Below are 18,676 nucleotides of genomic sequence, written 5' to 3'. Positions count from 1 at the left end.
CTTTTCCGACCACAACGCTATGAGACTAGATATCAATTACAGGAAAAGATCTGTAAAAAATACAAACACATGGAGGCTACACAATACACTACTTAATAACGAAGTGATTACTGAAGAAATCAAAGGGGAAATCAAAAAATACCTAGAAACAAATGACAATGGAGGTACGACGACCCAAAACCTATGGGATGCAGCAAAAGCAGTGCTAAGAGGGAAGTTTATAGCAATACAAGCCTACCTCAAGAAACAGGAAACATCTCGAATAAACAACCTAACCTTGCACCTAAAGCAATTAGAGAAAGAAGAACAAAAAAACCCCAAAGCCAGCAGAAGGAAAGAAATGATAAAGATCAGGTCAGAAATAAATGAAAAAGAAATGAAGGAAACAATAGCAAAAATCAATGAAACTAAAAGCTGGTTCTTTGAGAAGATAAACAAAATTGATAAACCATTAGCCAGACTCATCAAGAGAAAAAGGGAGAAGACTCAGATCAATAGAATTAGAAATGAAAAAGGAGAAGTAACCACTGACACTGCAGAAATACAAAAGATCATGAGAGATTACTACAAGCAACTCTATGCCAATAAAATGGACAACCTGGAGGAAATGGACAGATTCTTAGACATGCACAAACTGCCGAGACTGAACCAGGAAGAAATAGAAAATATGAACAGACCAATCACAAGCACTGAAATTGAAACTGTGATTAAAAACTTTCCAACAAACAAAAGCCCAGGACCAGATGGCTTCACAGGCGAATTCTATCAAACATTTAGAGAAGAGCTAACACCAATCCTTCTCAAACTCTTCCAAAATATTGCAGAGGGAGGAACACTCCCAAACTCATTCTACGAGGCCACCATCACCCTGATACCAAAACCAGACAAAGATGTCACAAAGAAAGAAAACTACAGGCCAATATCACTGATGAACATAGATGCAAAAATCCTCAACAAAATACTAGCAAACAGAATCCAACAGCACATTAAAAGGACCATACACCATGATCAAGTGGGGTTTATCCCAGGAATGCAAGGATTCTTCAACATACGCAAATCAGTCAATGTGATACACCATATTAACAAATTGAAGGAGAAAAACCATATGATCATCTCAATAGATGCAGAGAAAGCTTTCGACAAAATTCAACACCCATTTATGATAAAAGCCCTGCAGAAAGTAGGCATAGAGGGAACTTTCCTCAACATAATAAAGGCCATATATGACAAACCCACAGCCAACATTGTCCTCAATGGTGAAAAACTGAAACCATTTCCACTAAGATCAGGAACAAGACAAGGTTGCCCACTCTCACCACTATTATTCAACATAGTTTTGGAAGTGTTAGCCACAGCAATCAGAGAAGACAAAGAAATAAAAGGAATCCAAATCGGAAAAGAAGAAGTAAAGCTGTCACTATTTGCAGATGACATGATACTATACATAGAGAATCCTAAAGATGCTACCAGAAAACTCCTAGAGCTAATCAATGAATTTGGTAAAGTAGCAGGATACAAAATTAATGCACAGAAATCTCTTGCATTTCTATACACTAATGACGAAAAATCTGAAAGTGAAATTAAGAAAACACTCTCATTTACCACTGCAACAAAAAGAATAAAATACCTAGTAATAAACCTACCTAAGGAGACAAAACACCAGTATGCAGAAAACTATAAGACACTGATGAAAGAAATTAAAGACGATACAAACAGATAGAGAGATATAGCACGTTCTTGGACTGGAAGAGTCAACATTGTGAAAATGACTCTACTACCCTAAGCAATCTACAGATTCAATGCAATCCCTATCACTCTACCACTGGCATTTTTCACAGAACTAGAACAAAAAATTTCACAATTTGTATGGAAACACAAAAGACCCTGAATAGCCAAAGCAATCTTGAGAAAGAAAAACGGAGCTGGAGGAATCAGGCTCCCTGACTTCAGACTATACTACAAAGCTACAGTAATCAAGACAATATGGTACTGGCACAAAAACAGAAATACAGATCAATGGAACAGGATAGAAAGCCCAGAGATAAACCCACGCACATATGGTCACCTTATCTTTGATAAAGGAGGCAAGCATATACAGTGGAGAAAAGACAGCCTCCTCAATAAGTGGTGCTGGGAAAATTGGACAGGTACATGTAAAAGTATGAAATTAGAACACTCCCTGACACCATGCATAAAAATAAACTCAAAATGGATTAAAGACCTAAGTGTAAGGCCAGACACTATCAAACTCTTAGAGGAAAACATAGGCAGAACACTCTATGACATACATCACAGCAAGATTCTTTTTGACCCAGCTCCCAGAGAAATGGAAATAAGAACACAAATAAACAAATGGGACCTAATGAAACTTCAAAGCTTTTGCACAGCAAAGGAAACCATAAACAAGACCAAAAGACAACCCTCAGAATGGGAGAAAATATTTGCAAATGAAGCAACTGACAAAGGATTAATCTCCAAGATCTACAAGCAGCTCATGCAGCTCAATAACAAAAAAACGAACAACCCAATCCAAAAATGGGCAGAAGACCTAAATAGACATTTCTCCAAAGAAGATATACAGATTGCCAACAGACACATGAAAGAATGCTCAATATCATTAATCATTAGAGAAATGCAAATCAAAACTACAATGAGATATCATCTCACACCGATCAGAATGGCCATCATCAAAAAATCTAGAAACAATAAATGCTGGAGAGGGTGTGGAGGAAAGGGAACACTCTTGCACTGTTGGTGGGAATGTAAATTGATACAGCCACTATGGAGAACGGTATGGAGGTTCCTTAAAAAACTACAAATAGAACTACCATACGACCCAGCAATCCCACTACTGGGCATATACCGTGAGAAAACCATAGTTCAAAAAGAGTCATGTACCAAAATGTTCACATTGCAGCTCTATTTACAATAGCCAAGACATGGAAGCAACCTAAATGTCCATCGACAGATGAATGGATAAAGAAGATGTGGCACATATATACAATGGAATATTACTCAGCCATAAAAAGAAATGAAATGGAGGTATTTGTAATGAGGTGGATGGAGTTAGAGTCTGTCATACAGAGTGAAGTAAGTCAGAAAGAGAAAAACAAATACAGTATGCTAACACATATATACGGAATCTAAGGAAAAAAAGAAAAAAAAAAAAAAAGGCCATGAAGAACCTAGTGTAAAGACGGGAATAAAGACACAGACCTACTAGAGAATGGACTTGAGGATATGGGGAGGGGGTGGGGTGAGATGTGACAGGGTAAGAGAGTGTCATGGACATATATACACTACCAAATGTAAAATAGATAGCTAGTGGGAAGCAGCCACATAGCACAGGGAGATCAGCTCGGTGCTTTGTGACCACCTAGAGGGGTGGGATGGGGAGGGTGGGAGGGAGGGAGATGCAAGAGGGAAGAGAAATGGGAACATATTGTATGTGTATAACTGATTCACTTTGTTATAAAGCAGAAGCTAACACACCATTGTAAGGCAATTATACTTCAATAAAGATGTTTTTAAAAAAAAATATTAAAACAAAGTAAAATCAAAAAGAAAAAGAAATATCAAAAATCAAAAAGAGGTTGAAAACTGTGGAACAATTTTTTCAACATACTGAGAGAAAAATTAGTCAATCGAGACTTTTATGCTCAGCAAGACCATCTTTCAAAATTAGGGCAGGAAAAAAAAGCTACCTTAGACAAACAAAAACAGAGCTTATTAGGACTTAAAAGGCCCTCACTATAAGAAATTCTCAGAATATAAAAGGCAGAAAGAAAACAATCCCAAATGACAGATTTAAAATTTTTTAAACTCAGAGCTTTTTTTATGTCTTTAAGATATAAAAGAAACTGGAGTGTGGAATGGGGCAGGATGAGATAGGAAAGGAGAATATAGGTAGAAACAGTGCTGCCTTTACACCCAAAAGAGGAGGCTCCTGCCCTGAGCCCTACACTTTAGAAGATTACACCTATCAAAATACCAAAACATCAAAAATATCAAAACCCAAAGATAATAAGTAACTAATTGAGGGTACAGGAATTAAGAGAGAGGGATTCACAAACTGAACTGAGACCTCCCCATCCTAAGAGAAGACAATGAAGAGAAGGAAGGAGGCAAAGCACAGCCTCTGTGCTGGGAAATCAAGGTAAAAACTTCTAATTTTACTTTAGAATGGCCACCCCCAATCTCCCAAGGAGGTGTCTAGGCAGCCTGGATTCCCCCAGAAACTGCTTGCCCTCCTCCTCCTGGGTTTGAGTGGGATAGTTTAAGAAGATACTTAGAACTGCCTTAAATCTTGAGTTAGAAAAGTAGAATATGGGGAAGGAGAACCCATCTGCCCAGACTCTCTGGGGAGTTTCACCACATCAGTCCCCATCTAAGATTCAGAGACCACCCTGGCCCAACTTCCACCCTGCCAACCCCAGGGAGTATATTGCTCCTTTAAGAGCTGGCTGGGCCCTGGGTAGGAAAGTAAGTCAGGCTGCTGACATAAACTGATTTATAACTTTTTAAGATTAAGACATATTGCTAAAAAAAAAAGCTGACTTCCATTTCTATTCTTGCCCTAGGTTGTACAAATGTTAGGAGTGAGAGTCTACAGCTCTCAGGTTGAACAGTACATTCACAGTCAGTTACTTTATTGCTGTGCTTTATAACAAACGTGTTCCATACAGTGTCTTGAAGGTAACAAATATTACATCAAAAAAGAGAATGAATTAAAAACAGAAGGAAGGAAGGGAGGTAGAAGGAGGCTAAAAAAACTAAGGTTAATGCTTAAGGTAGCTTGATCACTTACCATCATTTTTTAATTCCCTTCTATGCCAAGAAGTTCATTTACCACACAAACCCATGGGGTGTGACTCCTATAATAAAAAATATATAGTACATACTCTTAGTCATAACATTGTCATAAAATCATATTTATCCATAAAAGATAAAAATCTCATCCCCGCAAGTTTCTCATTACATTTAACAACATAAACATCACCCCTTTATATTCCGTTTAGATATACTATAGCATGTTTTAAACACTCTATGCTGAACAATACCTCAATGCTCTCCAAAAAAAATTAAATGGAAGAGAAAGAGTATTAATTACATAAATAGCCTATGACATTCCAATCCAGAGGCTTCAAACTTTTTTTTACTAAACACACACACACTTTATATCATGACTCAGTTCATACACACATGATTAACTGAAACAAAGTTTCATGAAGTAATATTTATCCCTATTGTGAGAGATGCACTGATTATTTCCTATTCTATTCTATTTCATCTTTTAAATACTGTTTTCACTGAATTGATTTATAACCCACTAATGAATCCCAACTCAGTATACAAAACACTGTGTAACCTCTCCTTAGGAACTTCCAAAAACTGAGATTTTATCAGAATATCTCAATCACAGATCATCTAATTCTCTACATACAACAGATCCTACTTTTCAGGGAACCTATTTAATGTTGGTCAACCCTTTATTCAAAGAAATCCAAAGCTAGGAAAGTAGATAAAAAAACAAGAGGACAGAGAAATTGCGAGAAAAAATGGCTTAACCCCATAACAAAAGCTACTGAACAAAGAAAAGCATGCAACAGTTGGAACCCAACCTTCTGGGATGACAGCCTAGGTCATTTATCTTCGTCAAGTGAATCTGTTCCTTTTAAAATGCAGCACTTCAAATGAAAACATATGTTCACACAATAACTTACATACAAGTATTCACAGCAACATTATTCTTAATAGCCAAAAAGTGGAAACAACCCAAACGTCCAAAAACTGTTGGATAAATAAAATGTGCTATATCCATACAATGAAATCTTATTCGGCCATAAAATAGAATAAAGTACTTGTACATGCTACAACATAAAGGAATCTTGAAAACAAGATGCTAAGTGAAAGAAGCCAGTCATAAAAGACCACATATTACATAATTCCACTTATATGTAATGTCCAAAACGGGCAAATCAAGAGAGTCAGAAAAACAGATTACTGCTTGCCTAGGGCTAGAGAGTTGGAGGATGATGAGTTACTGCTAATGAGTACAGGGTTTCTTTTTGGGATGATGAAAATGTTCTAAAATTCAATATGGTGACGGTTGTACAACTCTGTGAATATACTAAGAACCACTTTTTAAATGGGTGAGTTGTAGGGTACATGGATTATATCCCAGTAAAAATGTTACATTTTTAAAAACAGACTACCTCTGTTCACAACTTCTCCAATGCCTCTACATCTCACTCAGAGCAAAAGTCAAAGTCCTCACAGTGGCCTACCACACCCTAAACCTTCTAACTCCCCGTAAGTCTCTGACCATACCTCCTACTCCTCTCTTCTCTGGTGTTCATTCCACTTCAACCACACTGGCCTCTTTAAGTTCCCCAACATGCCAGACACACTACTGCCTCAGGGCTTTACACTTTAAAGTTCCCATCTGGAACACTCAAGATTAACTCCATCTTTGCCCACAGGTCACTTTCTCAGTGAGGCCTTCTGACACGCTCTTTTAAAAAGTGCAACCTGTTTATCCTGACTCCCGCCACTGGCACTCCTTACCCCACTTCTTCGCTAGAGCACTCATTACTTTATATTATTTACTTACTTGGTGGACTGTCCCTCTTTCCCCACAAGAATGTAAACTCCATTATGTTCTTTTTTTTTAAATTTTTTTCTATTGGACCTCCCTCCCACCCCACCCCCATCCCACGCAACTAGATCATCACGGAGCACCAAGCTGAGCTCCCTGTGTTATACGGCAGGTTCGCACTAGCTATCTATTTTACATATGGTAGTGTACTTATGTCAAACCTAATCTCCCAATTTGTCCCACCCTCCCCTTCCCCTCCCTGTGTCCACATGTCCGTTCTCTACATCTACATCTCTATTCCTGTGCTGCAAATAGGTTCATCTGTACCATTTTTCTAGATTCCACAAATATGCGTTAATATACAGTATTTGTTTTTCTCGTTCTGGCTTATTTCACTCTGTATGGCAGACTCTAGGTCCATCCACATCTCCAAAAATGACCCAATTTCGTTCCTTTTTATGGCTGAATAATATTCCACTGTATATATGTACCACATCTTCTTTATCCATTCATCTGTTGATGGACATTTAGGTTGTTTCCATGTCCTGGCTAATGTAAATAGTGCTGCAATGAATATTGGGGTACATGTGTCCTATTGAATTATGGTTTTCTCAGGGTATATGCCCCATAGTGGGATTGTTGGGTCATACAGTAGTTCTATTTTTAGTTTTTTAAGGAACCTCCATACTGCTCTCCATCGTGGCTGTATCAATGTACGTTCCCATCAACAGTGCAAAAGGGTTCCCTTTTCTCCACACCCTCCCCAGCAATTACTGTTTGTAGATTTTTTGATAATGGCCATTCTGAACAGTGTGATGTGATACCTCACTGTAGTTTTGATTTGCATTTCTCTAATAATTAGTGATATTGAGCATCTCTTCATGTGCCTCTTGGCCATCTGTATGTCTTCTTTGGAGAAATGTCTGTTTAGGTCTTCTGCCCATTTTTGGATTGGGCTGTTTTTTTTGATATTGAGTTCCGTGAGCTGTTTGTATATTCTGGAGATTAATCCTTTGTCCATTGCTTCGTTTGGAAACATTTTCTCCCATTCTGAAGGTTGTCTTTTCGTCTTGCTTATGGTTTCCTTTGCTGCCCAAAAGCTTTTAAGTTTAATTAGGCCCCATTTGGGTTTTTTGTTTTTATTTTCATTACTCTAGGAGGTGGATCAAAAAAGGTCTTGCTGTGATTTAAGTCGAAGAGTGTTCTTCCTATGTTTTCCTCTAAGAGTTTTATAGTGTCCGGTCTTACATTTAGGTCTTTAATCCATTTTGAGGTTATTTTTGTGTATGGTGTTAGCTAGTGTTCTAATTTCATTCTTTTACATGTAGCTGTCCAGTTTTCCCAGCACCAATCATGGAAGAGGCTGTCTTTTCTCCATTGTATGTTCTTGCCTCCTTTGTCATAAATTAGGTGACCATATGTGCGTGGGTTTATCTCTGGGCTTTCTATCTTGTTCCATTGATCTATGCTTCTGTTTTTGTGCCAGGACCATACTGTCTTGATTACTGTAGCTCTGTAGTATAATTTGAAGTCAGGGAGCCTGATTCCACCAGCTCCATTTTTCTTTCTCAAGATTGCTTTGGCTATTCGGGGTCTTTTGTGTTTCCATACAAATTGTAAAAATTTTTGTTCTAATTCTGTGAAGAATGCCATTGGTAGTTTGATAGGGATTGCACTGAATATGTAGATTGCTTTGGGTAGTATAGTCATTTTCACAATATTGATTCTTCCAATCCAAGAACGTGGTATATTTCTCCACCTTTTTATGTCAACTTTGATTTCTTTCATCAGTGTTTTATAGTTTGAGTACAAGTCTTTTGCTTCCTTAGGTAGGTTTATTCCTAGGTATTTTACTCTTTTTTGTTGTGATGGTAAATGGAATTGTTTCCTTAATTTCTATTTCTGATTTATTGTTATTAGTGTATAGGAATGCAAGAGATTTCTGTGCATTAATTTTGTATCCGGCAACCTTACCAAATTCATTGATCAGCTCTAGTAGTTTTCTGGTGGCAACTTTAAAATTTTCTATGTATAGTATCATGTCATCTGCAAACAGTGACAGCTTTACTTCTTTTTTTCCAATTTGTATTCCTTTTATTTCTTTTTCTTCTCTGATTGCTGTGGCTAAGACTTCCAAACTATGTTGAATAAGAGTGGCGAGTGGACATACATGTCTTGTTCCTGATCTTAGTGGAAACGCTTTCAGTTTTTCACCATTGAGAATGATGTGTGCTGTGGTTTTGTCATGGCCTTTATTATGTTGAGGTAGGTTCTCTCTATGCCCATTTTCTGGAGTGTTTTTATGATAAATGGGTGTTGAATTTTGTCAAAAGCTTTTTCTGCATCTATTGAGATGATCTATATGGTTTTTATTCCTTAATTTGTTAATAAGGTGTATCACATTGATTGATTTGCATATACTGAAGAATCCTTGCATCCCTGGGATAAATCCCACTTGATCATGGTGTATGATTGTTTTGACATGCTATTGGATTCTCTTTGCTAGTACTTTGTTGAGGATTTCAGCATCTATGTTCATCAGTGATATTGGTCTGTAATTTTATTTTTTTGTGATATCTTTGTCTGGTGTTGGTATCAGGGTGATGGTGGCCTCACAGACCGAATTTTGTGAGTGTTCCTCCCTCTGCTGTTTTTTGGAAAAGTTTGAGGCTTGGTGTTAGCTCTTCTCTAAATGTTTGATAGAATTTGCCTGTGAAGCCATCTGGTCCTGGGCTTTTGTTTATTGGAAGATTTTTAATTACAGTTTCAATTTCATTACTTGTGATAGGTCTGTCTATATTTTCTAATTCTTCCTGGTTCAGTCTTGGAAAATTGTACCTTTCCAATAATTCGTCCATTTCTTTGTGGTTGTCCATTTTATTGGTATATAGCTGTGTGTAGTAGTCCCTTCTAACCCTTTATATTTCTGCAGTGTCAGTTGTGATTTCTCCTTTTTCATTTCTAATTTTATTGATTTGAGTCCTCTCCTTTTTTCTTGATGAGTCTTGCTAAAGTTTTATCAAGTTTTATCTTCTCAAAGAACCAACTTTTAGTTTTACTGATCTTTGCTACTGTTTTCTTTGTTTCTACTTCATTTATTTCTGATCTGATCTTTATGATTTCTTTCCTCCTACTGACTTTGGGTTTTCTTTGTTCTTCTTTCTCTAATTGCTTAAGGTGTAATATTAGGTTGTTTATTTGAGATTTTTCTTGTTTCTTGAGGTAGGATTGTATTGCTATATACCTCCCTCTTAGAACTGCTTTTGCTGCATCCCATAGGTTTTGGGTCGTCGTGTTCTCATTGTCATTTGTTTCTAGGTTTTTGTTAATTTCCTCTTTGATTTCTTCAGTGATCTCTTGGTTACTTAGTAGTGCACTGTTTAGCCTCCATGTATTTGTGTATTTTACACTTTTTTTTCCTGTAATTAATTTCTAATTTCATATCGTAGTCAGAAGAGATGCTTGATACATTTTCAATTTTCTTAAATTTACTGAGGCTTGACTTGTGACCCAAGATGTGATCTATCCTGTAGAATGTTCTGTGTGCACTTGAGAAGAACATGTATTCTGCCACTTTCAGGAGGAATGTCCTATAAATATCAATTAAATCTATGCGGTCTATTGTGTCATTTAAAGCTTGTGTTTCCTTATTTATTTTCTTTTTGTCTGATCTGTCCATTGGTGTAAGTGAGGTGTTAAAGTCCCCTACCATTACTATTACTGTCGATTTCCCCTTCTATGGCTGTTAGCATTTCTTATGTATTGAGGTGCTCCTATGTTGGGTGCATATTTATCATTGTTATATCTTTTTCTTGGATTGAGCCCTTGATTATTATGTAGTATCCTTCCTTATCTCTTGTAACAGCCTTTATTTTAAGGTCTATTTTATCTGATACGAGTATTGCTACTCCAGTTTTCTTTTGATTTCCATTTGAATGGAATATCTTTTTCCATCCCTTCACCTCAGTCTGGATGTTTCCCTAGGTCTGAAGTGGGTCTCTTGTACACAACATATATATGAGTCTTGTTTTTGTATCCATTCAGTAAGTCTGTGTCTTTTGGTTGGAGGATTTAATCCATTTACATTCAAAGTTATTATCGATACATATGTTCCTATTACCGTTTTCTTAATTGTTTTAGGTTTGTTTTTGTGGGTCTTTTTTCTTCTCTTGCGTTTCCCGCCTAGAGAAGTTCTTTTAGCATTTGTTGTAAAGCTGGCTTGGTGGTGCTGAATTCTCTTAGCTTTTGTTTGTCTATAAAGCTTTTGATTTCTCCATCAAATCTGAATGAGATCCTTGCTAGGTAGAGCTATCTTTGTTGTAGGTTTTTCTCTTTCATCACTTTAAGTAGATCTGCCACGCCCTTCTGGCCTGCAGAGTTTCTGCTGAAAAATCAGCTGTTAACCTCATGGGGATTCCTCTGTATGTTATATTTTGATTTTCCCTTGCTGCTTTTAATATTTTTCTTTTGAACTTAATTTTTGTTAGTTTGATTAATATGCGTCTCGGTGGGTTTCTCCTAGGGTTTATCCTGTATGGGACTCTCTGTGCTTTCTGGACTTGGGTGATTATTTCCTTTCCCATTTTAAGGAAGTTTTCCACTTTAATCTCTTCAAATATTTTCTCAGACCCTTTCTTTTTCTTTTGTTTTTCTGGGACCACTATAATTTGAATGTTGGTGCATTTAGTGCTGTCCCAGAGGTCTCTGAGATTTTCTTCAATTCTTTTCATTCTTTTTTCTTTATTCTGCTCCTTGGCAATTATTTCCACCATTCTGTCTTCCAGCTCACTTATTCATTCTTCTGCCCTAGTTATTCTATTACTGATTCCTTCTAGTATATTTTTCATATCAGTTATTGTGTTATCCATCTCTGTTTGTTCTTTATTTTTTCTACATCTTTGCTAAACATTTCTTGTATTTTCTTGATCCGTGCCTCCATTCTATTTCCGAGATTCTGGATTATCTTTACTATCATTACTCTGAATTCGTTTTCAGGTAGATTGCCAATTTCCTCTTCATTTATTTGGTCTTGTAGGTTTTTACCTTGCTCCTTCATCTGTAACATATTTTTTTGTCGTCTCATTTTTTTTTTTTTTGATGCATGGGATTGTCTTCCTGTCTTACTGGTTGTTTGGCCTGAGGCATCCAGCATTGGAGTTTGTAGGCTGTTGTACAGATCTGGGTCTTGGTGCCAAGATGAAGACCTCCAAAACCTCACTCCAATGAATATTCCTTGGGGTCCGAGGTTCTCTGTTACTCCAGTGGTTTGGACTCAGGGCTCCCACTGCGGGAGCGCAGTCTCAACCCCCAGCTCATGAACCAAGATCCCGCAAGCTGCACGGGGCAGCAAAGAAGAAAAAGAAAAAAAGGAGAACAATAACAAAGAGTAAAAAATAAAATAAGATTAGAAAACTAACAGATATGTTAGAAAAAATTTAAAAATAAAAATATAGATGAAACAACAACCGGAAGGTACACTGGAACAGCAGCAAAAAAGAGGAGGAGAAAAAAAAAGCCAGAAAAAGCCTTGGCTGTTGGGGGCGGGGCTTAGGCAGGGGCATGGTTTAGGCAGTGGGTGGGGCCTATGCTTAGGACTCACAGGGCTGGAAAAGGCACCAAGGGCAGGGGGGCTTAGGATCAACACAGCAGGAGGGGCCCAGGAGTGCCTATGGCCTTGGAGGGCAGAGGACGAGGTCCGGGACCCCAGCTGGCTCCCTGGGCACGAGTGGGCAGGGGAAATGCTAGACGCGTTCCCCTCCGATCCTCCAATCCTGGAGGGTCCCTCCCCACTGGCCTCTCTTCTTCTCCCCACACCCCGTCCTATGCCGCTAGGACCCACACAGCCAGAGGGGGCCCCGATAGGCAGGGGACCAGACCCAGAAGCAAACAGGCTTCCTGAGCTGAGTGGGCAGGGAATATGCCAGCGGCACTTCCCCTGATCCCCCAGTCCCAGAGGGTGCCCCCCATCCACCTCTCCTATGCCCCTAGGACCCCCACAGCCGGAGGGGGCCTCGGAGGGCAGAGCACCAGGCCCAGATGCCAGCAGGCTTCCCAGGGCCCAAGTGGGTGGGGGAAACACCTGCCACACCTCCCCTGATCCTCTGATCCTGGAGGGACCCTCCCCATCCTCCTCTCCTCTTCTCCCCTCACCTCCATCCTTCGCCCCTAGGATCCAGGCGGCCCAGAGGGCGCCTCAGAGGACAGAGGACCTGGTCTGGGAGCCCAGCAGGCTTCCTGGGGCCTGACTGGGCAGGGGAAATGCTAGGCGCGCTACCCACTGATCCTCGAGCCCCCGAGGGTCCCTCCAGGCGAGGGAACCCCTCCCCTCTCCCAGCCACTCCTCAGGGGCCCTGGTCCTGTCTGGCCTCCACTTCTCCTCCCACCTCATTCTGCCCCACATCCTAGCCAGTTTCTTGAGGGTTCCTCCCGTTTCCTTGGGCATCGAGGTTCCCCACTAGCGTCCAACAGGTGACCTAGTGGTGGGGAGACATGAACTCTATGTCCTCCCATGCAGCCATCTTGACTCTGCCCCCTTTCTCATCTGGTTTTGTTATTGCTATAGCCTCAGAATACAGAACAGTGCCTAGCATTGAATAGGCATTAATTAAACACTTATTTACTAATGAATGAAGTCTGTACTAAAGAATCTTTGCGACCAGAGGGCAGACAGCAGAAGCAAAAAGAACTACAATCCAGCAGCCTGTGGAACAAAAACCACATTCACAGATAGACAAGATGAAAAGGCAGAGGGCTATATACCAGATGAAGGAACAAGAAAAAACCCCAGAAAAACAACTAAATGAAGTGGAGATAGGCAACCTTCCAGAAAAAGAATTCAGAATAATGATAGTGAAGATGATCCAGGACCTCGGAAAAAGAATGGAGGCAAAGATCGAGAAGATGCAAGAAATGTTTAACAAAGACCTAGAAGAACTAAAGAACAAACAAACAGAGATGACCAATACAATAACTGAAATGAAAACTACACTAGAAGGAATCAATAGCAGAATAACTAAGGCAGAAGAACGGATAAGTGACCTAGAAGACAGAATGGTGGAATTCACTACTGCAGAACAGAATAAAGAAAAAAGAATGAAAAGAAATGAAGACAGCCTAAGAGACCTCTGGGACAACATTAAACGCAACAACATTCGCATTATCGGGGTCCCAGAAGGAGAAGAGAGAAAGGACCCGAGAAAATATTTGAAGCGATTATAGTCGAAAACTTCCCTAACATGGGAAAGGAAATAGCCACCCAAGTCCAGGAAGCGCAGGGAGTCCCATACAGGATAAACCCAAGGAGAAACAGGCCGAGACACACAGTAATCAAATTGGCAAAAATTAAAGACAAAGAAAAATTATTGAAAGCAGCAAGGGAAAAATGACAAATAACATACAAGGGAACTCCCATAAGGTTAACAGCTGATTTCTCAGCAGAAACTCTACAAGCCAGAAGGGAGTGGCATGATACACTTAAAGTGATGAAAGGGAAGAACCTACAACCAAGATTACTCTACCCGGCAAGGATCTCATTCAGATTCGATGGAGAAATCAAAAGCTTTACAGACAAGCAAAAGCTAAGAGAATTCAGCACCACCAAACCAGCTCTACAACAAATGCTAAAGGAACTTCTCTAAGTGGGAAACACAAGAGAAGTAAAGGACTCACAAAAACAAACCTAAAACAATTAAGAAAATGGTCATAGGAACATACATATTGATAATTACCTTAAACGTGAATGGATTAAATGCTCCAACCAAAAGACACAGACTTGCTGAATGGATACAAAAACAAGGCCCATATATATGCTGTCTATAAGAGACCCACTTGAGACCTAGGGACACATACAGACTGAAAGTGAGGGGATGGAAAAAGATGTTCCAGGCAAATGGAAATCAAAAGAAAGCTGGGGTATCAATACTCATATCAAATAAAATAGACTTTAAAATAAAGAATGTTACAACAGACAAAGAAGGACACTACATAATGATTAAGGGATCAGTCCAAGACGACATAACAATTATAAATATATATGCACCCAACACAGGAGCACCTCAATACATAAGGCAACTGCTAACAGCTCTAAAAGAGGAAATCGACAGTAACATAATAATAGTGGGGGACTTTAACACCTCACTTACACCAATGGACAGATCATCCAAAATGAAAATAAATAAGGAAACAGAAGCTTTAAATGACACAATAGACCAGATAGATTTAATTGATATTTATGGGACATTCCATCCAAAAACAGCAGATTACACTTTCTTCTCAAGTGTGCACGGAACATTCTCCAGGAGAGATCACATCTTGGGTCACAAATCAAGCCTCAGTAAATTTAAGAAAATTGAAATCATATCAAGCATCTTTTCTGACCACAGCGCTATGAGATTAGAAATGAATTACAGGGAAAAAAACGTAAAATACACAAACACATGGAGGCTAAACAATACGTTACTGAATAACCAAGAGATCATTGAATAAATCAAAGAGGAAATAAAAAAATACCTAGAGACAAATGACAATGAAAACACGACGATCCAGAACCTATGGGATGCAGCAAAAGCAGTTCTAAGAGGGAAGTTTACAGCTATACAAGCCTACCTCAAGAAACAAGAAAAATCTCAAGTAAACAATCTAACCTTACACCTAAATGAACTAGAGAAAGAAGAATGAACAAAACCCGAAGTTAGCAGAAGGAAAGAAATCATAAAGATCAGAGCAGAAATAAATGAAATAGAAACAAAGAAAACAATAACAAAGATCAATAAAACTAAAAGCTGGTTCTTTGAGAAGATAAAAAAAATTGATAAACCATTAGCCAGACTCATGAAGAAAAAGAGGGAGAGGACTCAAATCAATAAAATTAGAAATGAAAAAGGAGAAGTTACAACAGACACCTCAGAAATACAAAGCATCCTAAGAGACTACTACAAGCAACTCTACGCCAATGAAATGGACAACCTGGAAGAAATGGACAAATTCTTAGAAAGGTATAACCTTCCAAGACTAAACCAGGAAGAAACAGAAAATATGAACAGACCAATCACAAGTAACGAAATTGAAACTGTGATTAAAAATCTTCCAACAAACAAAAGTCCAGCACCAGATGGTTTCACAGGTGAATTCTATCAAACATTTAGAAAAGAGCTAACACCCATCCTTCTCAAACTCTTCCAAAAAATCACAGAGGAAGGAACACTCCCAAACTCATTCTATGAGGCCACCATCACCCTGATACCAAAACCAGACAAAGATACTACAAGAAAAGAAAATTACAGACCAATATCACTGATGAATATAGATGCAAAAATCCTCAACAAAATACTAGCAAACAGAATCCAACAACACATTAAAAGGATCATACACCACAATCAAGTGGGATTTATCCCAGGGATGCAAGGATTCTTCAATATACGCAAATCAATCAATGTGATATACCATATTAACAAATTGAAGAAGAAAAACCATATGATCATCTCAATAGATGCAGAAAAAGCTTTTGACAAAATTCAACATCCATTTATGACAAAAACTCTCCAGAAAGTGGGCATAGAGGGAACCTACCTCAACATAGTAAAGGCCATATACGAGATACCCACAGCAAACATCATTCTCAATGGTGAAAAACTGAAAGTGTTTCCTCTAAGATCAGGAATGAAACAAGGATGTCCACTCTCACCACTATTATTCAACATAGTTTTGGAAGTCCTAGTTACGGCAATCAGAGAAGAAAAAGAAATAAAAGGAATCCAAATCGGAAAAGAAGAAGTAAAACTGTCACTGTTTGCAGATGACATGACACTATACATAGAAAATCCTAAAAATGCCACCAGAAAACTACTAGAGCTAATTAATGAATTTGGTAAAGTTGCAGGATACAAAATTAATGCACAGAAATCTCTTGCATTCCTATACACTAATGATGAAAAATCTGAAAGAGAAATTAAGGAAACACTCCCATTTACCATTGCAACAAAAAGAATAAAATACCTAGGAATAAACCTACCTAGGGAGACAAAAGACCTGTATGCAGAAAACTATAAGACACTGATGAAAGCAATTAAAGATGATACCAACAGATGGAGAGATACACCATGTTCTTGGATTAGAAGAATCAATATTGTGAAAATGACTATACTACCCAAAGCAATCTACAGATTCAATGCAATCCCTATCAAACTACCACTGGCATTTTTTATGGAACTAGAACAAATCATCTTAAAATTTGTATGGAGACACAAAACACCCCGAATAGCCAAAGCAGTCTTGAGGGAAAAAAACGGAGCTGGAGGAATCAGACTCCCTGACTTCAGACTATACTACAAAGCTACAGTAATCAAGACAATATGGTACTGGCACAAAAACAGAAGCACAGATCAATGGAACAAGATAGAAAGCCCAGAGATAAACCCACGCACCTATGGTCAACTAATCTATGACAAAGGAGGCAAGGATATACAATGGAGAAAAGACAGTCTCTTCAATAAGTGGTGCTGGGAAAACTGGACAGCTACATGTAAAAGAATGAAATTAGAACACTCCCTAACACCATACACAAAAATAAACTCAAAATGGATTAGAGACCTAAATATAATACCGGATACTATAAAAGTCTTAGAGGAAAATGTAGGAAGAACACTCTTTGACATAAATCACAGCAAGATCTTTTTTGATCCACCTCCTAGAGTAATGGAAATAAAAACAAAAATAAACAAATGGGACCTAATGAAACTTCAAAACTTTTGCACAGCAAAGGAAACCATAAACAAGACGAAAAGACAACCCTCAGAATGGGAGAGAATATTTGCAAATGAATCAACAGACAAAGGATTAATCTCCAAAATATATAAACAGCTCATGCAGCTCAATATTAAAGCAACAAACAACCCAATCCAAAAATGGGCAGAAGACCTAAACAGACATTTTTCCAAAGGAGACATACAGATGGCCAAGAAGCACATGAAAAGCTGCTCAACATCACTAATTATTAGAGAAATGCAAATCAAAACTACAATGAGGCATCACCTCACACCAGTTAGAATGGGCATCATCAGAAAATCTACAAACAACAAATGCTGGAGAGGTATGGAGAAAAGGGAACCCTCTTGCACTGTTGGTGGGAATGTAAATTCATACAGCCACTATGGAGAACAGTATGGAGGTTCCTTAAAAAACTAAAACTAGAATTACCATATGACCCAGCAATCCCACTACTGGGCATATACCCAGAGAAAACTGTAATTCAAAAAGACACATGCACCCCAATGTTCATTGCAGCACTATTTACAATAGCCAGGTCATGGAAGCAACCTAAATGCCCATCGACAGACGAATGGATAAAGAAGTAGTGGTACATATATACAATGGACTATTACTCAGCTATAAAAAGGAACGACATTGAGTCATTTGTTGAGACGTGGATGGATCTAGAGACTGTCATACAGAGTGAAGTAAGTCAGAAAGAGAAAAACAAATATCGTTTATTAACGCATGTATGTGGAACCTAGAAAAATGGTACAGATGAGCCGGTTTGCAGGGCAGAAGTTGAGACACAGATGTAGAGAACAGACGTATGGATACCAAGGGGGGCAAACCGCGGTGGGTTGGGGATGGTGGTGTGCTGAATTGAGTGATTGGGTTTGACATGTATACACTGATGTGTATAAAATTGATGACTAATAAGAACCTGCAGTATAAAAAGACAAAGAAACAAAAAAACAACTAATACTAAACTTTCTTTGGGTTATTTGTATGGAAATATGTTAATATAAATGTTTCAGACATTACATGAAATTTCTAAAAATCTTATATGTTATGGTATAATGTTATAAATAATAATTCTAGTTATTACTTTAAAATGTGTATCTCAGAAGTAACTAAATTTCCGTGTCAACTGCATTATTATGAACTCTCATCAAATCTTTAACCATGGTCATTTTTAAGTCTTTTGTCATTTACAGACAGTTCTGGGTGTACTCTGATGCTTTTGCAAATATGTTCCTGTAAAAGGGGTTCATCTTCAGGGAATTCATGGAAAAGATTCTGACAAGTACAGGTTTCTGGTAACTGACTATA

The 18,676-nt window shown here is 38.3% G+C and overlaps 1 protein-coding gene across 5 annotated transcripts in view; it reads right to left on the bottom strand.

The window, feature by feature from the left end:
- SCAPER (S-phase cyclin A associated protein in the ER) overlaps positions 1 to 18,676 on the bottom strand; it is a 489,933-nt gene that overhangs the window by 450,330 nt on the left and 20,927 nt on the right. For all 5 annotated transcript variants that reach the window (XM_068556227.1, XM_068556251.1, XM_068556256.1 and 2 more), the window contains one exon: positions 4,808 to 4,874. In XM_068556227.1, the coding sequence (XP_068412328.1) occupies positions 4,808 to 4,813 (6 nt within the window). In that variant the 5' untranslated portion in view covers positions 4,814 to 4,874. The remainder of the gene's footprint in view (positions 1 to 4,807; positions 4,875 to 18,676) is intronic.

This window comes from Eschrichtius robustus, chromosome 1 (genome assembly GCF_028021215.1).
Source record: "Eschrichtius robustus isolate mEscRob2 chromosome 1, mEscRob2.pri, whole genome shotgun sequence".
NCBI classification, from domain to species: domain Eukaryota; kingdom Metazoa; phylum Chordata; class Mammalia; order Artiodactyla; family Eschrichtiidae; genus Eschrichtius; species Eschrichtius robustus.
This window is presented reverse-complemented; position numbering and strand designations above follow the sequence as displayed.